The sequence below is a fragment of the Microtus oregoni genome, unplaced genomic scaffold, assembly GCF_018167655.1.
Source record: "Microtus oregoni isolate MIOR12 unplaced genomic scaffold, Mior012 000024F_ref0000369, whole genome shotgun sequence".
In the NCBI taxonomy this organism is placed as follows: Eukaryota; Metazoa; Chordata; class Mammalia; order Rodentia; family Cricetidae; genus Microtus; species Microtus oregoni.
Window position 1 is genome coordinate 16674966 of NW_024543083.1, and position 26020 is coordinate 16700985.

At 44.8% G+C, this 26020-nt stretch overlaps 1 protein-coding gene across 2 annotated transcripts; it reads right to left on the reverse strand.

Annotated features, from left to right (window-relative positions):
• Nucleotides 1–398: 398 nt before the first annotated feature.
• On the reverse strand, nt 399–25672 carry Cfap97d2 (CFAP97 domain containing 2). Of its 2 annotated transcripts, XM_041674029.1 has the most exons (5): nt 25562–25672; nt 9339–9419; nt 8130–8248; nt 5297–5466; nt 399–898 (listed from the first exon to the last, which is right to left on the reverse strand). In XM_041674029.1, exons 1-5 carry the CDS (start codon nt 25649–25651, stop codon nt 831–833), a joined length of 528 nt encoding a protein of 175 aa, XP_041529963.1. In that variant the 5' UTR covers nt 25652–25672; the 3' UTR covers nt 399–830. The 2 variants fall into 2 exon arrangements, with proteins under 2 accessions (XP_041529963.1, XP_041529964.1); XM_041674030.1 differs by lacking the exons at nt 399–898; nt 5297–5466 and having other exon boundaries at nt 8126–8248.
• Nucleotides 25673–26020: the final 348 nt, after the last annotated feature.

Below are 26020 nucleotides of genomic sequence, written 5' to 3' on the forward strand. Positions count from 1 at the left end.
GCTACTGACCTTTAAGTATACATTAAAGGGTTTGAGCATAAAGAAAAAGATACATACACAAACACACACACAATAGTTACTCGGACGTTTCTCCACAGAAAGGGCTGCTCCCAGCTTACATGAAGCATGCTTCCTCCTCACTTCCTAGGCCCCCACCCCCACTCCCACAGGACTTTGGTGGATGAAGAGGAAAAGTGTGCATGAGTTTTTCAGTGACTTCTTGAGGCAGAAAGACTACCAGCTCCTTGTTACAGGATAGTTTAAATGTGATCTTACCTTAAAACAGGGAAAATACTCAGGTTGGGGATTCTTAGAGACTTCCTAATTGTTCTACAAGATTCACTGGGTCCTTACTTCTTGGGTCATGTGTTCTGGATCTGGGTTAAAGTTCTCAGTTTGATTTATTTATATATTTGGTAAAGTTACAGTCACAAAGATTTTAGGGGAATTACATACAACCACTTGAACTCATGGTAACTGAGCAAAAGTATTAATAGCTAGAAAAGAAAGTCTAATTCAATATCCGGTCACTTCCGGTGTTACTCTGCATGGTTTGTTTTTGGTTATCAGTCCAAGAAACACAATAAATAGCTGTGCTGTGTCATCTAGCGAAGGCTGTGACCACAAAGCTCCAGGGTGCTGTGTCACGGCCCTCACTCACTGCTGTCCCTGGAGGCACACAGAAGCCACCGTGACCTCAGATGCTAGGCCACCACTCCAAGACCCGCACACATGCACAACTGTCCCCACCCCTTCCCAGGGAAAGCCCAGAAAGGCCCTCTCAGTGTTTCTGGCCGCTGGGCTTCTTAGGGTGTTTGGGCTCTGAATCTTCACCCTTTCCATTTCAGGTTGGGCATCCAGATGAGACCGTCTCCTTGCTGAGAGTCAGTTTCAGCTCCTGTGAGACAAAAAAAAAAAAAAAAAAAAAAACAAAAAAACCCTTAGGCAAGAACAGAAAAACCCGCCAATTCTCTAGAATGTGTGGGGGGTGGAGCATTTAATTAACAATCTCTTATTTAGAATGTACTAGATAGTCTTTTTTTGTTGTATCTGGCTTTTTGTTTGCTTGTTGCAACAAGGTCTCACATAGCCCAGGCTGCCCTTGAACTTCCTATGTAGTTGAGGTTAACCTTGAAGTCCAGATCCTGTGGCCCTCTACCTCTCACCATGCTGCCTCATGTCTTCTTTTTCATAATGACTTGACTGAAATCCAGTAATTCTATATCTAAAAGCCACCTTTTAAAGAGAATACTTTAGAGGCTTGGAGGTATTCATACATGTACAGCTATAATTACGGTACAAGTGGGAATGTTTTAATCACCAACTCTCCCCAAACCATATTCCGTAATGATTTTCCCCAATTCTCCCTTCCCGCTCCCAATAGCCACTAGTCTTTATGCCCTTAGGATTTGCCTATCCGGGCATTTCATACACGTGCCACTCTGCATCTGGCTCTTTCACCAGCGTCTTTAAGCTCCATCCATTGTGTAGCAATGCACAACCTCGGGTTTCTTTATGGAAAAAAAATATCCCACCGTGCAGATTTATCTCATTTGGTTTGCTCACTCGTCACTTTATGGACATTTGGCTATTGTTGAGAATGCTGCTCCAGACACAGGTATGTGTGGTTTCATGCGTACTTGTACTTCTGATTCTCTTCTCTCCTTGGGTGTAGAATTGCTGATTTTTAGAGGAACCAGCAAAGTGTTTGCAGAGCAAGCACATCGTCACCTCTCTGGCTCCCAGTCTCTCTCCACACACGCTGTCGTCTGCCAGCGTAGCCAGTGTGAAGGGTTTCTCACTGTGGTACTGACTTCTACTTCTCCAGCAACACTGGGTACCTTTTCATGCACATATTGGGCACTGGGTATCTTCCTCGGATGTATGTGCAGTCAGACGATAATTTCTGCAACTTCAATTTTGCTGTAGAGTCTTTTCTCACACCATGTCAGCAAAACTGACTGTTGGCTTCTAGGTGTCACCTGCACCCCAGTTTTGACTCATATGGTAGAAGCATGTGGTAAAGAAGGACAAGCTAAAACGTGTCATTTCTAGGGTCAGGAACCTTACCAAACACTGCTCACTGAATCCTGACATGGGTGCAGGAGCTGAGTGAGGCCCAGCTATCTTTACTGTGTGTGCTGGGAACTGAGTATTTGTCTGAAACCGTGGAACTGTCTAGAAGAACTTGGAGCTTGTCGATAGCTCCACCACTCAGGTGTAGTTCATTTTGTTTAGTTTCTCATTGTGATCGTGTGTGTGGTGTGGTGTGGTATGATGTGTGTGTGTGTGTGTGTGTGTCTGTGTGTGTGTGTGTGTGTCTGTGTGTGTGTGTGTCTGTGTGTGGACTGTAGAGGCCATGAGCTTCCACTAACCTAGGCTCTAGTAAGCACTGGGGTGGCCAACAGTATTTACTGGATCATCTTATAGAAATCTTCCTCCTGACAGCACAGTGCTTGCTCTCATCGGAGTTAGGAAGGAAGCCGCTCTGAGGGAGAAGCTGCAGCAGTGGCTGGGAGAGGATGCTCTTCTCCAGCTTGCCTGAGGGAGGCTCATGATAGATCCAGTTTGTAGTGGGCCAAGGGGAGTTCCAGAGCAAGCTGGCCAGCCAGCAGCCTGCATTCTGGGCTTCTAATCTATAAAATGAATTCCTTTCCTTTTTTTATACCTGCCATTTTCAGATGACACGATTGTACTTATATATTATTTTATTTTACTTCTATAAAAGGTTGGGGCACCTATCAAATGAGGTGGCACATACCTTTAATCCCAGCACTTGAAAAACAGAGGCAGGCAGATCTCTGTGAATTCAAAGCTAACCTGATCTACAAAGTTCCAAGCCAGCCAGGACTACAGGGTAAGACCCTGACTCAAACAAAACAAAATCGAAACCAAAATAAAGAAAAAACAGTGAAGTCACCTAAGAGCAAGGCACCCCAAAACTGGGGAGAGGCTTGGGGCTGAGGTATCTGCAACCCTGGAGCCCTAGGTCCCGCACTTTCTCCCGTGGATGCACAGAGTGTAGGTCCTGGAAATGCATGCGATGGACCGAAAGGCTCCCGCCCTGGCAGGAAGCTGCCTCCCCACCACAGACTAAGGCAGCGGCAGCTGTTTCCTGTCTTTGACGAAGAGGAAAAGTCCAGAGCCACTGACGAAGGCCCCATAGGCCCAGAGCTGAGTGTTGGAGAGGAGGTTGGGGTTGCCCTTAAGAGGGGGCCCCAAGAGCCCCGGAAGGCTGACAACATCCTACGTGGAGTGGAGTGTAGATTGTGGGCGGTAGCTACAGGACAGTTTTCAAGCCTAAGAGCCTTCCCTTTTGTGTCTCCCTTAAGGTCTCTTTTTCTCGTCAGCTCTATGGCTTCCTTTTACACAGAGCAGGGAGAGTGAGCGGGTCCAAGCAAACAAAGGACTGGTTGAATGGAGCCATACCTCTGCGCATTTTCTAAACGTTTCCATTGGAAAACAAAAAAGCCCCCCTCCCCCTTCCACAAATCAACGCTATGAAAAGTATGAAAAGGACGGGAGAAAAACAAGGCATAAACAAATAGAAGTCTTAGGTATTTCTTAAGACGAGCCTCTCAGCCGCTGCAAATAATTCCAATCAGACCAAATTAAACCGAATTTAAAGATGCCCATGTTTAATGCAATGCTCCCGGGTGGTCCCCAGAAAGCATTTAGAGGGAAAGAAAGGAAAGGGGAGACCTCTCAAAACCCGAGACCACGTGTTCATTCTCGGGGAGGGGGGCAGTTTAAATAGCCTGTGGGAGTGGTCTTGTCCTTCCCTGGGGAGGGGGTTACCTTCCGTGGGTTTTCTTAAACCTCCATGGAGGGGTCTTCTGCCAGGGGCTGGGGTGAAGCCCCCAGGAAAACAAGAAGAACCAGAAATGAGAGCAAGCATAGTATTAAGTAAGTAAAATCTCTGTTCTCAGCTAAAGAGGCAAAATTCATCTTTGTCTTTAAAGGCTACCTTAAATAAAACCAACACAGAGATGTTAACAATAAGACTTAAATAAAGGTTGGCAGAGGAGGAAATACTAATTTTTAAGTGGGTCTTTAAATTTTATTTATTTATTTATTTATGGTTTTCTAGACAGGGTTCCTCTGTGTGACAACCCCAGCAGTCTTGGAACTCACTCTGTAGTCTGTAGACCAGGCTGGCCTCAGACTCACAGAGATCTGCCTGCCTCTGCTTCCTGACTGCTGAAATTATAGGTGTCCACCACCACGCCCAGCACTGTTTTTATTTATTTATTTATTTAAACTTTCAATGTGTTTGGGAAAAAAAATGAACTTTGAAGCCAGGCAGGGTATGTATGCCTACAGTCTTAGTAATTGGGAGACTGAGGCAGATGGATTTGAGTTCAAGACCAGCCTGTACAACACAGTGAAATTCTGTTTTAAAAAAAAAATTAAAATCCTTTGATAACAAATTTACACAATGTATAAAAATTCCATTTTTATTAACAACTTAAGAAAAAAATATGGGAGAACACAGTCACAGTCTCGGGAAATTTAGAAGAAATGTCCAGGCAAATAATAAAAGATCACATAACTGGAAACAATATGAGCCATGTTCAGTGCTTATGGGGACAGTGGGGACTAGAAGACCAGGTGTCACAGGGATGGGGTCTGTGGGATGGAATCTCTGGCCTGGGATTTGATCAGGGCAGGCTCTATGTCCTGGCATACTTATTATTAATTTGGTATCTGCACATTTCCCGAGAATAGACGTGGTTTTGAAAACAGCATCATGGGTAAGGACAGTGAGCGAAGATTTAAAACCCCCAATTACCTTGGTTCATTGAGGCATTTGTAAGAATAATGATGGCAGAATGAAATTGTTCTTCATTCAGAATTAAGAACTTGCCAGTGATTTGGGTTAGATGAAGAGGAAGGGTTTAGAGTATAAGTTTTCTAGCAAATTCTTCCAGCTTGTAGTATTTTTTTTTTTGTCCTGGATTCTGCGCAGAACAGGTAATTCGGATAGTCAAATAATGAGTTTTGAAGCATAATATCTGTTCAGGTTATATTCTCACCAACTGTCCCTGGCTCCTGAGCCTGTAACCAATCAGCTGAACTCATTTTATCTCCTTGTAAATTTGGGAAGAAAGATGGGTGAATTCCCTGGGAGAGAACTAACCCAGGCTTCACTATGCCTTTTGCGACTTGAGACAACTACCCACAGACAAGTGTGTGGGAGGCACTGGACAGCGAAGGCTTAGTGGATGTAAGTGCAATGAACCTGAAGAAGTCAAGAATGAGATGGATGCATATTTACAACAAGAACCACAGGTACCTTTTCTCCAGGTGCGTCTACATTTGTGGGTGCGTCTGGCCACGGCATCCTGGTCCTCCCACCATCTCTGTGCTCCAAACCAGGGCTCTGAGCTTCCAAGTCTTTCCAGGATGACTTTGTTTCGTTTCCGCGCTTCCATAGGCTCCTGTTCTCTTGTCTTCCTGTTTAGACTCCAGAAAGGAATACACACATTCTTTCATCAACCCAGAGTTATGGTACAGAAGTTCACTCCGCATTCACAAAAGGATCAAGTATCACCAGGCTTGGTGGGCTCTGGGTGATGTCAGGGTTCTCGTTTGCTTCTCATTGAGAAACATGAACAAACCATCCCTCTCCATCCATGTGCCAGGATGCTTTCTGCCCAGTGGAGGAGTGGGCACCGAGTGGGTAATGATGTCATGCCCCTAAAGGTGAGTGGAGGCAGCCAGGGGGCAAGGTTGAACAGAGCCTCGAAGGAAGGTTGACAGCAAGAAGGGGAGGAAGACCCAGTGACCTTGTGGAGAAGCCCGGCAGACAGACACAGGAGGAGTCTAGCCTGTTTTGAAAGTGTTAAATGCTTCAAACCAGGTACAGGTGCATATTTTAGAGAGATCATTGTGGAGTAGAACTAGCCTTGGCTCCACACAGCTTCCAAGGTTGAATGAAGTTCCAGCTTGGGTGAGGCACACTTCAAACCTTTCTCCCTTGTTGTGATAGATATTTTTGACTAAATGCTTTCTCATGTGTAATACAAAACCTTTAAGCCAGTGCTCTCAATCTTCCTCATGCTATGACCCTTTAATACAGTTTCTCATGTTGTGGTGACCCCAGCCATAAAATTATTTCCTTGCTATTTCACAACTACAGTTTTGCTACTGTTGGGAATCACAGTGTAAATATCTGATATGTAGGATATTCGATACGTGACCTGTGTGAAAGGGTCTTTCAACTCCAAAGGGTCGAGACCCACAGATTGAGAAGCACTGCTTTAAATGGTTGACTTTGGTTGTTTGTCTGTTGAATACTTGTCGCCGATTTCGCTGGGTGCGTGTCCAAGGAGTTTCTCCTTTTCCTTCAGAGGATCCCTCTCTGATGGCTTAATTGAATGCTCTGTTTTCTACTGAGTTGTTGGTCTCTGAAGACACAGATACAATTTTTTTTAACATAAATGATCTTTGTAACCTTGTTAGTACCATCCAAAACCAAACTAAAATATTCCTCAATAGGTAATGAACAGAGTATGGCTTACAGGGGAGGGTGCCGCTCATCAGCCCAAGATGACCCAACAATGTCCTCAACAGTGTTAATCTAGCCAGGCATGGTGGCACACACTTTAATCCTAGCACTCAGGAAGCAGAGCCAGGGCTATATAGAAACCCTGTCTTCTAAAACCAAATAACAATAGCAAAATAAATCAATGTCATTCTGTAGAACATGCATACAGTAACAGAGCCAACCACATTCCTTGTAACCTCCGGAGCCTGGCTGTCATGATTGGCACTAGAAGAGTTGGGGGCAAGGGTGCCATGCACCATCTTCACTAAAGAGATGGGTTTCAAGCACATGCCTTTAATCCCAGCATTTGGGAGGCAGAGGCAGGTGAATCTCTGTGAGTTCAAGGCCAGCCTTATCTACAAAGTGAGTTCCAGACAACCAAGGTTACACAGAGAAATTCATCTAGAAAACAAACAAAAAAGAGATGGGTTTCAGTGTGTGATGTATCAAACCCATCAAACTGTATGCCTTTACTGTAAGATACTGTTTACCAAGTACCATATGTATCTCAGTGAAGACAGAAAGATTAAGTCAGGAGTAAATATCTAGTTATTGGCTGAATAGTTTCTCTCAAAGTGTTGACTGTTGCTTTTTCTTAAGAAACTGGCCAGCTGTATTTATACTTTATAAATCATGCCATTTTCAGTGCCCGTGAAGCAGACAGGATCCCATTGACAGCACCTCTGTCTCTTGCCTAAGTTGGCGGCTTGGGTGCTGGTCTGTAGCTTAGTCTGTTATGAATCTGGAAACAGCTTTAAAGGGTTAAAGAGTTCAGGAGCATCTGCAGGAAAGCCTGCATCGCTATGACCCTGTATGGTCACCAGCAAGACTCTACTCAAAGCAGGAAGGCCAGAGAGGTCTCCCAGGGTATATAGCTACCAAGGATGGAGCACCGCTCCTTTTGCAGAAGGGAGGATAAAGGACTCATGCGAGTGTTCATAGGTTGGTTTCCCGGAACATGGAGGCCTGCTGCCCTTCATCCTCTTGGGAAGCAGAATTCTAAGCTGGAAGAAACCACATGTTTCAGAGGACAGTGCCAGCGTAAAGGGGACAGCCATGCTCTCACCAGGGCATCAGGGCTGAGCCCTCTGCGCTCTGCCAGACAAGGATCTAACACTTTGCAAGGCTGTCGGGCGCTCTGCGACTTGGACACACTCTGCACCCTCTACAGTGATGGCGATTTTGGCCAAGTTGTGCAGCTTCACTGTACCTCAGTTTCCTCGCAGCCTCTGCTTTGCCTGGTCATTGTGAGGATGGAGGTTGGAAAGGTACTATGGGCAGTTCCTGGAGCACAGCAGGCATGTGGCTGGGCAGCTGTCACCTGGGGCCTATTCTTGTGCCTTGATATACCTTAGCGCCTTATGAATCTGGAAACAACTCTAAAGGGTTAAAGAGTTCAGGAGCATCTGCAGGAAAGCCTGCATCGCTGTGACCCTGTGAGTCAGGGAGCCTATAGGCACTTTGAATTTGGCTCTTATGACTGGACAGAACACCTCACCTCTATATCACCACGACTCTCTCCCTGCCCTTGAACCCAGGTCTAGTCTGGGGCTGGCTAAGACAAGGGCCCTTCTATTACCTTCTGTGTGTGAAGTTATTTCCGCCATCAGTCTGTCCCCTGGCTCTCATGGCAGAGGCTACCCTCTGCAGAAGCAGCCAGTTGTCTCTGTTGATGATGGAGAGCCTTTCTTCCTCCACCTGCGGACACAGGGACCCCTCAATAGCACACGGTTCCCCCATACATCCTTTTCAAAGCCACACTCCATAGGTCCCCTGAGGTGTCAGCAGCAGATAGCAGGGGGCACCTCAATCCTGGGCCCTGAGACAAGAGCAGGGAGACCACTCCATCCTTGGGTTGCAAAAAACACTGGGCTGGGCTGCCACAGCAAGGAGTTATAGTATCGTGTGCATTTAAGCTGTCTATTAAACTGACATGTGGCGGCTGTGCTAGCTGGGGGATTATGTCAGGAGAGAATTGTGCTGCTTAGAAGAAGTGTATACTTAATTCCAGAGGGAAGAAAAGAGTATGCCTACAGCCTCCTGCACCATGTGTGCATGAGTGTGTGCAAAAGTGCGTGTGTGTGAGAGAGCGTATGTGTGTGCGAGCATGTGTGTGTACGAGCATGTGTGTGTGTGAGCATATGTGTGTTCATGTGTCTCAGCCTGCCTGTGGAGGTCAGAGGACAACCTTGGCTGTCCACCTTCATGGTCTGTTTTGTTTGAGATGGACTCTCTTGTTTGCTGCTCAATATGCCATATTCCTTGGGGAATTCTCTTCTCTTTCCTCCCCATCTTGTCAGAAGAGTGGCAGGACCACTAAGGCCTGCTTTCAGCTTTTACATGGACTTGCTGGTGTTCAGCTGCCCTTCAACTGTGTTCGACGGATTGACAAAGTCAATTACTTTCCGTTTGCTGGGGGGGTGGGGCACACCACTTCAGGCATGATCATGTGTGGCTCCCTCTCACCCATGACCCACGCTTCAAGGAACACAAATCTGGAAGGGGCCAGCAAATTTAAAGCGATGATGCTAATTAATTATCTGGAGCCAAACTGTACAAATTGCTCTAAAGTTACCTGTCTGTGTCTGTGCCATTGCAGGGCAATGTCAGGAAAGGTTCTGGTACAGTCACTAGCCAGCTCCATCAGGCAGGTTCAGTTCAGCTGGCCTGTTAGGTGACACCTGGCTTTTGACAAGGCCAAAGAGCTTGTCTACTCCCAGTCCAGAGGCTCTGAACTGACGTCACCTTGTAAGCTGGGAATGTGGTTAGAAGAGGAGGTGGCACATACCTTTAGTTTCTTGAACTTCAGGCAGAGGTGGCCATAAGTCTGTGGTGGGTGAGTGTCCACTAGTGGTTGGGCATTCAGGACCTGCGGCACAGAGTGGGCAGTGAGACACCTGGGGCAGTTTGAGCAGGTTCTGTGTCACCCCCAAGATTATTATTATTACATATTTTTTACAGAGGTGATGGGAGTTTTTATTTTTATTTTATTTATTTTTTAACCTTTTTATTCATTTTACGTACCAATCACAGTTCCCCTTCCCTCTCCTCCCCCTCCTCCCCCTCCCCGCATATCTTCCCACCCTCCCATCCACTCCTTAGAGAGGGTAAGGCCTCCCTTGGGGACTCAACAAAGCCTGGCATACCAAGCCCCTCCCCCATACATTAAGGCTGAGCAAGGTATCTCTATGTAGGGAATGGGCTCCAAAAAGCCAGTTCATGCACCAAGGATAATTCCTGGTCCCACTACCAGGGGCCCCACAAAAGACCCAGTCACACAGCTGCCACCCCCATTCACCCATGTGTGTACATGCACATCCACAGGCTTTTCTGGCCTTTCATCCATCCACTATCATTTATCTGTCATCTGTTTATCATCGACACATACAGATGAAGTCAAGGATCAATTCATGCTAGGCTAGAGCTCCACCTTGGAGACAAAGCTCCAACCATCTCTTTGTTTTTATTAAACCACCAGGATTCAGTTCTGGGGCTCCATCCTACTGGCATTGTTTAATCCAAGTCACTCCCGCAGGCTTTCCCCCTGAACATCCTAGGAGATCAAGTGTCTACCCTCAAGATGTATGGGCCTCACGATGGGCCTCACATTTCAGCACATAAAGCTTTAGGAAACCTTAAACCATATCCAAACCACAACACACTACATTCCAGAAATAACTGAACAGTAGCCTGCGGAGAAGTTCCTTACTCTTTATACAATTGTATATCAGTCCTTATGGGTAAAGAGCCCTATTGACCCAGGTGCCCACTGACGGATATTTGAATTGGTTCCAATTTCGCTATTACAAAAAAAAAAAAAGCTGCAATGAAAATCTTTTGCAATTTGTCTTTGTGCATTTGCCAGTCTATCTGGGATTGGAGTTGCTAGGGTAAAGGATAAACGTGTGTGCAATTTTATGAGGTATTGCTCAGTTCCCCCACGGGGCTCTGCCTTTCACACACAGCCCGGCAGAGCGTGGTGGAGGCTCTTTCCCCAGAGCATTGCCAATGACGCCTGGGCTCCTCACCAACCTCAGAGTTGAGAAACAGCCTTAGAGGGCGAGCTTAATTTGCATGTATCTATTATTAGTGGTCGGCCATCTTTTCCAGAGGCTAAAAGCTGTCTGAACTCCTGAAGACTTTTTTCTTATTGCTTATCTACTTTCATTTCCTTAGTTTTAGAGTTTGTTTACATATGAACTCGATGTAAATTATAGTTATTTTTTCTACTTATACTTGATTTTGTTTTGTTTATTTTGGGGGCCATGCTATAAATCTTTTTATTAGTCAAGTTTATCAGTTTTCTTTCTTTTTTTCCCAAAGGGCTTTGATTTATGGTTAGTAAATTTTCTCTACTCTGATTTTATAGAATAAGTTTCCCATCTTCTAGTACTTGAGAAGTTAATATTAATTTTTTTTTTGTGGTTTTTCGAGACAGGGTTTCTCTGTGGTTTTGGAGCCTGTCCTGGAACTAGCTCTTGTAGACCAGGCTGGTTTCGAACTCACAGAGATCCACCTGCCTCTGCCTCCCGAGTGCTGGGATTAAAGGTGTGCGCCACCACTGCCCGGCTAATATTAATTATTTTTATACTTAGTCTTTTGGCTTGCTATTTAAAGGCAGGATCTAACTATGTAGCTTTGACTGTACTGAAGCTCACTATGTAGACCAGGCTTGCCTCTGCTTCCTGAGTGCTGGGATTAGAAGTGTGCACCATCATGCCTGGTTGTGTTTTTTGAGACACAGCCTAGGCTAACCTTGAAATCTTGATCTTCCCCTCAGCCTCCAGAGTGCTGCTGGAGTTACAGGCATGTGTCATCACATTCTCCACACACATACACGCACACACACACACACACACACACACACACACACACACACTTTGTTGTTTTGAGACAGGGTTTCTCTGTGTAACAGCCCTAGTTGTCCTGGAACTTACTCTGTAGACCAGGCTGGCCTCAAACTCACAGAGATCCACCTGCTTCTGCCTCCCTGTGCTGGGATTAAAGGTGTGCACCACCACGACCCGGCCTCTTGACTTATATTTAAATCTACAATCAGAGTATGTGGGCTAAAGACACTAAACCCTGAGGGTCCAGACTGAAGCTCCAATCCCAGGAATTGAGTGCAGAGACGGGATCCTTTGGAGGGAGGTGAATCTGAACAAAGCCTGGGAGTCAGAGCCCGTCACAAGATGAAGGGAGAGCACTGGTCCTCTCTGTCATGTGAACTGAGAGAAAGTGTGCTGTTTGCAATGCATGGAGCCACCCCTGTTAAGAACTGAACCCTGCCAGGCACTTTGTCCCTCAGAATGGTGAGGAATAACTCTCTGCTTGCTCAGGCTAAGGCAAGAACAGACCCAGGTTTCTCCTCTGTGTAGGGCATTCTCTCGCTCAGTACTGTTTTTCTCGTTGCTTGATACGCTCTGGCTGGGGCCTGAACACTCGTGTCTTCCAGCTTCGTATGTTGAAATTTTAACTCCTAAGATTAGGGCAGTCCTTGGGCTTCCCACAGGTCAGGGAACCCTGATTGCTCTTCGAGCAGATGAGGGAGGGGGACTTGATCGGGGGAGGGGGAGGGAAATGGGAAGCGGTTGCGGGGACGAGGCAGAAATCCTTAATAAATAAATAAATTTAAATAAAAAAATAAAAATAAAAAAAAATTCTTAATAAAAAGAAAAAAAAAAGATTAGGAGGTAGAGTGTTTGGGAGGTGAGGAGGCTCTGGGTCAGGGCCTCCCTAAACGGGCTAAGTGGCCTAAGAGATCCTAGTGAGAGGGACCCAGCGGGAAGGCACCATCTATAAAACCAGCCCTGGCCTGGCACTACAATTGCCAGCATTTTGACTTAGAACCTCCAGAGCTATAAACAATAAATCTCTGTTGTTACAGGCAGCCCAGATAGACTAAGAGACCGGTGTGGTCTTAACGTGCCCTCAGGCTCACGGGCTAGAAACTTAATCCTCAGTGCAGAGCAAGGATGCAGCCCTGTGGGCAGGTCTTGCTCGGAGCTGGAGCCGAGCTCCTGTGAAAGAGACTCGTATCAAAGGGTGCCCCTTCTTCACTCCCCATGGAAGGACACAAGTTCTCCGTCTTCTGCTTCTACCACCAGGGGACACTGCAGTAAGATCCACAGATATCCTTATGAATGTCTATTTATATATACATGTATATACAGTATATACATACACACACACCTGTATGTGAAGCACCTTGATTGTGTGTGCCAAGCTTCTGGGACAGTGAGAAGATTACTGCTGTCTGCAGGGACCACTTTTAGTATCGTTTGGTTTTCAGAAGCAATTGCGGCTGAGTACTTTGGGCCTTTGTTCTGTCTCCTGTCCGTGCTGAACGCTGTCACGTGCTTAGATCCAGAGCCTTGTGTTGGGTTTAGCATTTGCTATCATAGGTGAGCCTTCTCCCATCATACTTTCTTTTCGGTATTTCCTGAGTATGCATGCATTGCTACCAGGTAAGCTTGATGATGAATGTGTCTAGCCCCAGGGGGAACAATAAAACAGTGGGTCTTCCTGAGGATTCAAAACAATTCAAGGGAAACGTCTATATTTGTGCATCAAGGGTTTATTCTTAAAAATGTTGTACCCATTTCTGTTTGTCCAGGTCTTCTACTGTGATCTTCCAGAATGTTCTGTTGCTCTCAGCACAGGCATGAGAAGAGGTGTGCTTAGTCTTCTCATCCCCTTTCCTGTCATTCTAGAGCTGGAATCCTGGATCGCTCAAAAACTACAGGTATCTTTTTGGTGGTAGCCAGCGAGCCAGCTGGTGATGAGGCTCCTGCCTGGCCTCAAATGGAGGCCCGTCACCAGGGGGCTGATTATACAGTTAGAGGTCTAGAAATTTTGGTCCCAGTCTTGGACCTCTCTCAGGAGAATGAGAATGAGGGTTAAGCTAGTCCCCAGTGCTAAGCAATTTGATCACTTATGCCTGTATACAGAAGAGTCATTAGGAACCCAAGGGACAGTCTGGCAGAGGCTTCCAATAGTTGGATGCCATGTGGAGGTCCCTAGGGATGGGGATTCTGATGGGAGTGTAGCGCTACTAATTATCGTTTTACTCTGCCTTTTCCACGTGAAATGAGGTGGAGTGTTTTTCACAGGCTCACTTGCCATCTGTATACATCATCTGGGAATCTCTACTCAGTCTTAATTAGATTATTTTCTTTCTGTTGAGTTTAGGGGTTCTTTGTACATTTCGGGAAATGTTGTTTATCACATATATGCTTTCCAAACGTTTCTCCAGGCTGGGGCTTTTGTCTCTCGCAACATTGTTTCTCACCGCAAAGAGGCATTTTGAATTTTGATGAAACTCAGTTTATCTATTATTTCTTTCATTAACTGTGCCTTTCTTTCTTTTTTTTCTTTTTCTTTTTTTTAAATTTATTTATTTCTTAAAGATTTCTGTCTCTTCCCCGCCATCGCCTCCCATTCCCCTCCCCCTCCCCCAACTAAGTCCCCCCCCCCCCCTCAGCCTGAAAAGCAATCAGGGTTCCCTGTCCTGTGGGAAGTCCAAGGAACCCCCATCTCCATCCAGGTCTAGTAAGTTGAGCATCCAAACTGCCTAGGCTCCCACAAAGCCAGTGCATGCAGTAGGATCAGAAACCCATTGCCATTGTTCTTGAGTTCTCAGTAGTCCTCATTGTCCGCTATGTTCAGAGAGTCCGGTTTTATCCCAGGCTTTTCCAGACCCAGGCCAGCTGGTCTTGGTGAGTTCCCAGTAGAACATCGCCATTGTCTCAGTGTGTGGGTGCACCCCTCGCGGTCCTGAGTTCCTTGCTCGTGCTCTCTCTCCTTCTGCTCCTGATTTGGACCTTGAGATTTCAGTCCTGTGCTCCAATGTGGGTCTCTGTCTCTGTCTCCTTTCATCGCTTGCTGAAGGTTAATATTCAGGAGGATGCCTATATGTTTTTCTTTGGGTTCTCCTTATTTAACTTCTCTAGGATCACTAATTATAGGCTCAATGTCCTTGGTTTATGGCTAGAAACCAAATATGAGTGAGTACATCCCATGTTCCTCTTTTTGGGTCTGGCTTACCTTACTCAGGATAGTGTTTTCTATTTCCATCCATTTGTATGCAAAATTCAAGAAGTCCTTGTTTTTTATTGCTGAGTAGTACTCTAATATGTATATATTCTATAATTTCTTCATCCATTCTTCCATTGAAGGGCATCTAGGTTGTTTCCAGGTTCTGGCTATCACAAACAATGCTGCTATGAACATCGTAGAGCATATACTTTTGTTGTATGATAAGGCCTCTCTTGGGTATATTCCCAAGAGTGCTATTGCTGGGTCCAGGGGTAAGTTGATCCCGAATTTCCTGAGAAACCGCCATACTGCTTTCCAAAGTGGTTGCACAAGTTTGCATTCCCACCAGCAATGGATGAGTGTACCCCTTTCTCCACAACCTCTCCAACAAAGGCTATCATTGGTGTTTTTTATTTTAGCCATTCTGACAAGTGTAAGATGGTATCTTAAAGTTGTCTTGATTTGCATTTCCCTGATCGCTAAGGAAGTTGAGCATGACCTTAAGTGTCTTTTGGCCATTTGAAGTTCTTCTGTTGAGAATTCTCTGTTCAGCTCAATGCCCCATTTTATAATTGGGTTGGTTAGCCTTTTACGGTCTAGTTTCTTGAGATCTTTATATATTTTGGAGATCAGACCTTTGTCAGTTGCAGGGTTGGTGAAGATTTTCTCCCAGTTAGTGGGTTGCCTTTGTGTCTTAGCGACAGTGTCCTTTGCTTTACAGAAGCTTCTCAGTCTCAGGAGGTCCCATTTATTCAATGAGGTCCTTAATGTCTGTGCTGCTGGGGTTATACGTAGGAAGTGGTCTCCTGTGCCCATGTGTTGTAGAGTATTTCCCACTTTCTCTTCTATCAGGTTCAGTGTGTTCGGACTGATATTGAGGTCTTTAATCCATTTGGACTTGAGTTTTGTGCATGGTAATAGATATGGATCTATTTTCATTCTTCTACAGGTTGACATCCAGTTTTGCCAGCACAATTTGTTGAAGATGCTCTCTTTTTTCCATTGTATACTTTTAGCTCCTTTATCGAAAATCAGGTGTTCATAGGTTTGTGGGTTAATGTCAGGGTCTTCTATTCGATTCCATTTGTCGACTTCTCTGTTTTTATGCCAATACCAAGCTGTTTTCAATACTGTAGCTCTGTAGTAGAGTTTGAAGTCAGGGATGGTAATGCCTCCAGACACTCCTTTGTTGTATAAGATTGTTTTGGCTATACTGGGTTTTTTGTTTTTCCATATAAAGTTGATTATTGTCTTCTCCAGATCTGTGAAGAATTTTGATGGGATTTTGATGGGGATTGCATTGAATCTATAGATTGCTTTTGGTAGAATTGCCATTTTTACTATGTTGATCCTCCCAATCCAAGAGCAAGGGAGGTCCTTCCATTTTCTGGTGTCCTCTTCAATTTCTTTCTTCAAAGACTTAAAGTTCTTGTCAAATAGATCTTTTACATCCTTAGTCAGAGTTACCCCAAGATATTTTATGCTATTTGTGGCTATCGTGAAAGGTGATGCTTCTCTAATTTCCCTCTCTGTTTCCTTATCCTTAGTGTATAGGAAGGCCACTGATTTTTTGGAGTTGATCTTGTATCCTGCCACATTACTAAAGGTGTTTATCAGCTGTAGGAGTTCTTTGGTAGAGTTTTTGGGGTCGCTTATGTATACTATCATATCATCTGCAAATAACGAGAGCTTAACTTCTTTTCCAATACGAATCCCCTTGATCCCTTTATGTTGTCTTATTGCTATTGCTAGAACTTCAAGCACTATATTGAAGAGGTATGGAGAGAGTGGACATCCTTGTCGTGTTCCTGATTTTAGTGGGATGGCTTTGAGTTTTTCTCCATTTAATTTAATGTTAGCCGACGGCTTGCTGTAAATAGCTTTTATTATATTTAGGTATGACCCTTGTATCCCTAATCTCTCCAAGACTTTTATCATAAAGGGGTGTTGAATTTTGTCAAATGCTTTTTCAGCATCTAATGAAATGATCATATGGTTTTTTTCTTTCAGTTTATTTATATGCTGGATTACACTGATAGATTTGCATATGTTGAACCAGCCCTGCATCTCTGGGATGAAGCCTACTTGATCATAATGGATAATTTTTCTAATGTGTTCTTGGATTCGGTTTGCCAGTATTTTATTGAGAATTTTTGCGTCAATATTCATGAGTGAGATAGGCCTGTAATTTTCTTTCTTGGTTGGGTCTTTGTGTGGTTTTGGTATCAGGGTAACTGTAGCTTCATAAAAGGAATTTGGCAATGACTCTTCTGTTTCTATATTGTGAAATACATTAAGGAGTATAGGTATTAGCTCTTCTTGGAAGTTCTGGTAGAATTCTGCATTGAAACCATCTGGTCCTGGGCTTTTTTTGGATGGTAGATTTTTGATAACGGTTTCTAGTTCTTCGCGACTAACAGGTCTATTTAGATTGTTCACCTGGTTTTGGTTTAGCTTTGGTATGTGGCACTTATCTTAAAAAATGTCCATTTCTTTTGCATTTTCTAGTTTTGTGGCATACAGGCTTTTGTAGTAAGATCTAATGAGTCTCTGAATTTCCTCTGTGTCTGTGGTTATGTCCCCCTTTTCATTTCTGATCTTATTTATTTGCGTGTTCTCTCTCTGTCGTTTAATTAGTTTGGATAGGGGTTTGTCGATCTTGTTGATTTTCTCCAAGAACCAACTTTTTGTTTCATTGCTTCTTTGGACTGTTTTCTGCGTTTCTATTTTGTTGATTTCTGCCCTCAGTTTGATTATTTCCAGTCTTCTATTCCCCCTGGGCGTGTCTGCTTCTTTTTTTTCTAAAGCTTTCAGGTGTGCTGTTAAGTCTCCGATGTATGCTTTCTCTGTTTTCTTTAAGTGGGCACTTAGTGCTATGAACTTTCCTCTTAGCACTGCTTTCATAGTGTCCCATAGGTTTGAGTATGTTGTCCCTTTATTTTCATTAAATTCAAGGAAGACTTTAATTTCTTTCTTGATTTCTTCCTTGACCCAGGTGTGGTTCAGTAGTTGACTGTTCAGTTTCCATGAGTTTGTCGGTTTTTTGGGGGTAGCGTGGTTGTTGCCTTCTAACTTTAATCCGTGGTGATCTGATAAGACACAGGTGGACACTGATATTTTTTTGTATCTGTGGAGGTTTCCTTTGTTTCCGAGTATGTGGTCAATTTTTGAGAAGGTTCCATGGGCTGCAGAGAAGAAGGTATATTCTTTCCTATTTGGGTGGAATGTTCTATAGATGTCTGTTAAGTCCATTTGCTTCATTACCTCCAGTAGTTCTCTTACTTCTCTATTAGGTTTCTGTCTGATTGACCTGTCCATTGCTGAGAGAGGTGTATTGAAGTCTCCTACTACTAGTGTGTGTGGTTTGATGTCTGCCTTGAGTTTTAGTAATATTTCTTTTACATACGTGGGTGCTTTTATATTAGGGGCGTAAATATTCAGGATTGAGACGTCATCCTGACAAATTGTTCCTGTTATGAGTATAAAGTGTCCATCTCGATCTCTTCTGATTGATTTTAGTTTGAAGTCAGTTTTGTTAGAAATTAATATGGCCACACCTGCTTTTTTCTTAGGACCATTTGCTTGAAAGACCTTTTCCCAACCCTTTACTCTGAGTAGATGCCTGTCTTTGTGGTTGAGATGTGTTTCTTGCAAACAGTAGAATGTTGGATCCTGTTTTCGTATCCAATCTCTTAGCCTGTGCCTTTTTTGTTTTTCGAGACAGGGTTTCTCTGTGGTTTTGGAGCCTGTCCTGGAACTAGCTCTTGTAGACCAGGCTGGTCTCGAACTCACAAAGATCCACCTGCCTCTGCCTCCCAAGTGCTGGGATTAAAGGCGTGCGCCACCACCGCCTGGCAGCCTGTGCCTTTTTATAGGTGAATTGAGACCATTAATATTAAGTGATATTAATGACCAGTGGTTGTTTATGCCGGATATTCTTATTGTTTTTGGAAGTAGAATTTGTGTGTCTCCCTTCTTTGAGTTGTGCTAGTGCAGGGTCGCTAGATGCCTGAGTTATTGTAGGCAGTGTTGGCAATGTTGGATTCCTTGGGTTGCGGTTTTCCTTCTATTACTTTCTGTAGGGCTGGGTTCGTGGCTACGTATTGTTTAAATTTGTTCTTATCCTGGAATGTCTTGACTTCTCCATTTATAGTGAACGAAAGCTTGGCTGGGTATAGTAGTCTGGGCTTGCATCCATGGTCTCTTAGCTTCTGCAGTACTTCTATCCAGGACCTTCTGGCTTTCATTGTTTCCATAGAGAAATCAGGTGTAAGTCTGATCGGTTTACCTTTATACGTTACTTGGCCTTTTTCCTTTGCAGCTCTTAGTATTCTTTCTTTAACCTGTATATTTTGTGTTTTGATTATTATATGGCGAGGGGATGTTTTCCTTTGATCCAGTCTGTTTGGTGTTCTGTATGCTTCTTGAATATTCAAAGGAATATCTTACTTTATGTTGGGAAAGTTTTCTTCCATAATTTTGTTCAAAATATTTTCTGGGCCTTTGAGCTGTGACTCTTCTCTTTCTTCTATTCCTATTATTCTTAGATTTGGTCTTTTTATTGTGTCCCATAATTCCTGAATGTTTTGTGATGAGAATTTGTTGGCTTTGCAGTTTTCTTTGATCAGAGCATTTATTTTCTCTATGGTATCCTCAGAATCTGAGATTCTTTCTTCTATTTCTTGTATTCTATTGATTATGCTTGTTTCTGTAGGCTCTGCTCGTTGACCTAGATTTTCCATATCCAGCTGGTCCTCAGTTTGTGTTTTCTTCCTTGATTCCATTTCAGTTTTCAATTCTTTTTTTTTTTTTATTTTTCGAGACAGGGTTTCTCCGTAGCTTTTGGTTCCTGTCCTGGAACTAGCTCTTGTAGACCAGGCTGGCCTCAAACTCACAGAGATCCGCCTGCCTCTACCTCCCGAGTGCTGGGATTAAAGGCGTGCGCCACCACCGCCCGGCCAGTTTTCAATTCTTGAACTGTTTCCATTACCTGTTTGATCGTTCTTTCTTGGTTTCCCAGGGTGTTATGTACGAATTTACTCATTTCTTCAAATTTTTGGTTATACTTCTCATCCATTTCTATAAGGGCATTTTTCACATGTTGTTTAAGGGATTCTACTGCTTTCATAAAGTCAATTTTTTCCACTTCTTCTGTGTTAGGGTGTTGGAGACCTTCTGTTGTAAGATCATTGGGTTCTGGTGTTTTCATGTTGTTTTTCAGATTATTGGGTGAATTCTTTCCTTGGCGCCTGCCCATCTCCTCCTATCAATGCTATCTAAGGGGTCTGTTAAAACTGGTTCAGGTTTCCCTGCTGGCCAGGGGCTCCTCTTACAAAATGCCCTTGCTCTGTTTCCTGGTTCCTGCCGGGGGGGCCAAGATCCCTCTCACCCCTCAGAAGGGTCTTCAGGAATAGGACCCGGCTCCTCCTTTGCCAGGGACCTCCCCAACCGAAGGCCTACCTCTTTGGTTTAATTGTAGTGGGGCGATCTGTTCTCGGTGTTGCGTGCAGTCCCTGCAGCCTGCTTCTGCTGCTGGGACTGTTCCCGCCACCAGCAGCCTGTGTCCTCTGCTGCCGCTCCGGTCCCAGCCAGTTCCAGCCTGTCCTAGTCGGTCCCTGCCGGCCGCCTTCCGCCACCCGGTGTTCCGGCCGCCTTCCCCTTTCTTTGGTTTTGTATAGGAAAAATTATTCAATCCAAGCCATCCAGTGGGCTAATAGTGTTAACTGAGTTCAAACATTTCCCTACTGATTTCCTGCCTGGTGATTCATTTCTGACTGAAGGTATTAGAATTTCTTGCTAGGACAGTAGCACCATGCATTTCCTTTTCCCCTTTAAAAATCATCATATGTTTAACTGTAGCTGTTCTCATATACTCACATAATGTAATTGGAGTACATTAGCCTTCTATTGTCCTTTTGTGGTCCTCCCTTCTCAATCCATCATTTTTCTTGCCATTCTAACTCTCCTTGTCCCAGGACTTGACGCTACTGTTAGCAGCAAACATGTCGAGGACTGCTGTCCTTTGGAAGGGCTGACCCCGTTGTAATCATACACTGATTTTCTCATCCCTGATAACACTCCTTGTTTTGAAGTCTGCTCTGCCGAAGATTAAAAACGGTTATTTTTGCTTCCTTTTAATGAGTGTTAACATGGTGTATTCTTTTCCATTTATTCGTTGTCTATGTATCTTTAGACTAACGTGAACTACTTATGATCAACATACACACACATACCCATATGTATTTAAATATATTTTTGATCCACTTTGATAATTTGCCTTTTTCAAAAACATTCATCCATTATTGTGTGTTGGGGTGGACACGTTATAACACATGCATGAGTGTACATGCTGTCACGTGTGTGTGGAGGCCAGAGGGCAATTTGCAGAAGTTGGTTCTTTCCTTGTATCATGTGAGTTCCAGAAAATCAAACTCAGGTCATGGGGCTTGGTGACCAGAACCTTTACCTGAGGAGGCTCTCCTGGCTTCCAATCTCTGTCACTTGCTTGTTGCGTTTAGACTACAGACATACAAGGCATGTGACCATCCAGTAGCAGTCACGTCTGTAACATTTGCTGCTATGTTCCATCCATTGGCCTTGTCCATTGCTCCTTTTTTGTTTTCTACTAGTTTTCTGCCTTTTCTCGTTTTATTTGAAATTTAAAAATGTTAATTTTAGGACTGGAGAGATGGCTCTGCGTTTAAGAGCAATGGCTGTTCTTCAGAGGTCCTGAGTTCAATTCCCAGCGACCACATGGTGGCTCACAACCATCTGTAATGAGACCTTGTGCCCTCTTCTGGCCTGCAAACATGCATGCATGCAGGACACTGTATGTATAATAAATAAAAAAATCTTTTAAAAATATTAATTTTATGTTATTTGTACAAGTAGTTTGCCTGTATATATGTGTACTGCATGTGTATCTGGTGCCCGAGGAGGCCAGAAGAGGCCACCAGATCCTTTAGAATTGGACGTGTGCCTCCACGTGGGTGCTGGGAGCCTAACCCAAGTCCTCCTTTTGCAAGAGTAGCCAGTGCTCTTAACCACTGACACAACTTTCCAGCTACACCAGTTAGACATTTTAAAGACTATTTTTTATGGAGTTTGTGACATACATTTGCAACCATCCCAGTCAACTTACTACCATCACAGGGAGGATTAATATTAATATTAATTCAAATAACTTTCCCATGAATCATGGGTAGTGCACTACCTTACTACAACTAAATCCTATTACTTCCCCTGCTCCTGTATCACTGAAGACCTACACAGTCTAAGCCACTGTGACTCTCTGTATTTAATTAATCTCTTATGACATATTTGTGTCTGTTTGCATGCATGAACACAGTCCACAGCTTGTCAGAGGACACATGACAGTTGGTTCTCTTCTTCCATTATGTAGGTCCCAAGAATTAAATTCAGGCCATCATAGCAGAATGTGCTTTATCCGCCGGGACATCCATCGAACACCTTAGATTGTTTCTTACTTTTTATTTTTCTGAGGTTCAAATATAATATGCATGCCTATGTGTATTTGAGATTGCTTTATGGCATTTTCTGGGCTCCTTGGATCTCTGCTGTAGTGTCTGGATGTGGGGGACACTGCCCCTTATTATTCCTTCTTATAGATCTCCTTCCTTTCTTCTCCCTTTGTTGTTTTTGCTACTGGCACGTTACACCTCTGTACTCGTACCACTGTGTTTGGATATTCAGGTTTGTTTTCATTTTTCTTTCTTTTCTTTCTTTCTTTCTTTTTTTTTTTTTTTGTTAGGCGTTGGTTCTTTTTTATTTCAGTTTCGAAGGTTGCTATGGTTTGCCTCTGTGATCGCCCATGATTCATGCTGAAGCTTAATCCTCCCCGTGGTGGTATTAAGAAGCGGAGCCTTTGGGGGAAGTGATTAAGTCATGATGTTTCTTTTCTCGTGAATGAAATGAAAGCCCTTATAAAACAGCCATCAGCAATCCACCTGCCCCATTAAGGCTGTCATCTTGGAAGCCACTCTTTGCAAACACTGAGTCATCCAGATCTTTGAATATCTTGGACATGTGGTCTCTTGAACTGTAAGAAATAAATGCCTGCTGTTTATAAGTTGTCTAGTCCGGGAAAGAACAGATCAGTGCAGGCTTTATCGGTGCATCTTCAGATCTGCAGACCCTTCCATCAGCAGCGGATGCCCGGCAGACGGGGAAGGAGAAAGTCGCATTTCCAAAAGAAGCAGCAGACAGAAGGATGTGTGCGCTATAGAGGCGCTTGCGGAAGAGTGGGAGCGAGTTGGAACGGGCACTCAGCTCCTAAAGTAACTACTGAGACTCTAGAGGTGGCCCTGGGGTGTCAGAGGTGACTGGGGTACTCCGTTCTCTTTTCTCTGTTTTATCAAACTCTCTGTGTTTTCAGAGAATCTCAATATAGCTCTAACTGCCTGAAAAGCTGAGATCCCTACTCTTCACGTGGAACATGGATTGGCTTTTTTTTCAAACTAGTTGAATGTGGGGTGTGAGAGAGGGATCTCTGGCCTTTGCCACGCCCCGTCACCCTTCTTCCACCTGCTCATAACTGTCTTCATCTAACAGGGCCCTTGGTATCCGGGTCACAGTCACACTTTGTCCCTGTGCTGTTTGTCACCTTGACATAAACATAGACATCTCTAGGAAGAGGAGCCTCAGGTGAGGAAATGCCTCCATCAGATTGCCTGTAGACAGGACTGTGAAACATTTTCTTGATTAATGATTGATGTGGGAGGGCCTGCCCACTGTGGGCGGTGCCGTCCTTGGGCAGGTGGTCTTGAGGTGTATAAGAAAGCAGGCTGAGAAAGTCATGGGAACAAGCCAGTCAGCGATGCTTCCCTGTGGTCTTTGCTTCCGTTCCGGCCTGAAATTCCTGTCCTGACTTCCTGTGATGTTGGACTATGATGTGGAAGGATGCGCCAGATAACCCCTTCCTTCTCCGAGTTGCTTTGGTCATAGTGTCTTATCACAGCAATAGACACCCCAACTCTGACAGTCTCCCCTCCCTTATCTTGCGCCTGTGGGTATGTCCCACTAGCTTCCACTGTCTGACCTCTTTAGCATCTGAACTCTCCACACCCTCCGTCGCCATGGTTTCCATTCCGAGGTTATTTCCTCAGCTAGTGTGCTTCATCCCAACCCCTTTTCTTTAGATTTTCCATCAGTAAAGCCCAAGGCTGGTCCCTGGACCTTGCGTGCTCTCCCTTCCCGTCCTTGTCTCTGCCTTCGCTTCCTCCCTTCTCAGTGAGACTCAGGGTTTGTTCTGTCACGTGTTAGCACCTTCACCTTTGAGTCAGACTTGTGGATTCCCCGTCTACTGGTTCTGCTGGTAGTCATAGCCAGATCAGGTTCTCCAGAAACCCCAGTCATAGGCTTCTGGGGTATTTCTGGCACATTATTCAAAAATTGTGTATTTGTGCCACAAGTCAATGCTCCCAAACACCTCAGGGCCCCAACCGACTGTCCACCTCACTGAGTTCCATTTGCTCATTCAGCCTTCTCCACTGCGACCATTTCCAAACAGCTTTGTTTTATGACTACGCTCAGGTGTAGAGTCTGGTCCCACACATAAGCTCAGGCGACTGTCTATCTCAAAGGGTTTGGGCCAGTCCCTGGGATACAAAAGAACAACTTCCCACAGGGCTGGTCTCCAAGATCACTCACAGAAACAACAGTCAATGATTCTGGCTTCTTAGTGTGATATCATCACTAAGCAATTACTAGAGGTTGATAATGCCACAGTGAACAGGCGTGAACAGAGCAGGTGGAACAGGCGCTGTGTGATGAAGCTGTGTGTGCAGCATGGGGGTATGGACAGGAAACCAGAAGACCACGATATGCTTCTTGTAGAAGGGAAGCGAGGAAGTTTGAGATGTCAGGAAGCTAGCTCAGACCTTTGAAAGAGTTGGGAGGAGTGCTCCATGGCGGTCTCCTGCGGCCAGGGAGGTGGAGCATCAAGTGAACCTGGCAATGAGCTGACCTCTTAGGGTGACACCTGAAAGCTCAGAGGAAATAGGATTGACTGTCTATGTGGTACCTGGGGCAACCCCTGAAAATTAGTAAAGAGAATCACCCCATTCCTGGTTTCCAGAGTCAAGGACATCCTCCCTCAAGGGTTTCCACCATAACTGATGGAAATGCCATTAGCAGATGTGCCCACTAGGAAGGTAGAGCTCCTTCATGGAATTTATTTTATTCATGTATTCTTATGTAATCTGCACGACAGAAGAGGGCATCGGAGGGAATGGGGAGCAGGTCCCATTACAGATGTTTGTGAGCCACCATGTGGGTGCTGGGAATTGAACCTGGCTCCTCCGGAAAAAGCAGTCAGTGCCCTTAACCTCTGAGCCATCTCTCCAGCCCCACTTAATGGCATTCTTAAGCAACATCTGCATCCTCATCTGGGTTAGAAATAATCCTTGTCTCTTGCCTTTCCAGGGGCAGGCAGACTTTATTCTCCTCTGGTGCCTGCAATGTGGACCAGGAGCAGACACACAGCTCTTTGTCCTAAGGTGATTTCGGGGGAAACTGGGTACTCTAAGAACACACTGTGACACAATGAAGAACCCCGATAGGAACTGTCATTCTGGGGCCGGAGAGATGCTTAGCCAGGTTAAGAATGCTGACTGCTCTTCCAGAGAATCTGGGTTTGAATCCCAGCACCCACAACTGTCTGTAACTTCAATTCCAAGGAAGCTGGTACCTTCTTCTGGCCTCCATAGGTACCAGGTACACACGGGGCACACGGACATGCATGAAAGCAAACATTCATATGCATAAAACAATTTTTTAATAAAAAAAGAAACTGCCATTCTGACCATCTGAACCTGTGCCCTGCTTCTCTGGTCTTTATCAGGCACCCCAAAACCCAGTACCCCAAAGCCTCTATCTTCCTGGTTCATGTCCTTTTTCCCTGGTTTCTGCCCAGCACCCCAAAGCCCAGCATGAGGCTAGCCCATGTCTTCCTACCTTTTTCCTGTGGTCCTGGTAGGTTTTCTCCCAGGCTCTCTGCAGGTCCCTATTAGCCCAAGGGGTGGTCAGTCGGGGGACTCTCTGCATCTCTGATCACAAACTCCAGACTCCCTTCAGAGAGAAGCAGGTGGAGCCTACAGCCCTAGCAGAACTGTTTGTGGGGGTCACGTGACTGTTACCATGGCGCCCAGGCCTGGGGCGAGTCGGTTCTGCCTGTGGAGGCTTTGGAACAATGGATGAGAGCTAAGAGAAGAATAGACTCTCTCTCCTACTCCAGCGGTTGTCTTGGGTCTTGATGAGCTCACTGTTGCTGCTTTGAGGAGAGCAAGTCAGCTCCCAGCCCCAGAAGACAATGTGAAGGTCAAAGACCATCTCCTTCACCAGAAACTATAGAGTGGACCAGCCCCCCTCTCACACTGGTGTCCTGACTCATCCTGGCTGCCATCTGTCATTTTC

Bases quoted from the DNA above. Each gene is read 5' to 3' on its own strand.
- Cfap97d2 (XM_041674029.1), bottom strand. From the start codon at position 25,651: ATGCAGAGAGTCCCCCGACTGACCACCCCTTGGGCTAATAGGGACCTG. The intron at 9,420-25,561 runs GTAGGAAGACAT...TCTGTGCCGCAG, and splicing joins ACCAGGACCACAGGAAAAAG to GTCCTGAATGCCCAACCACT. The intron at 5,467-8,129 runs GTAATAGAAGGG...TCCTTTCTGGAG, and splicing joins AATAACTTCACACACAGAAG to TCTAAACAGGAAGACAAGAG.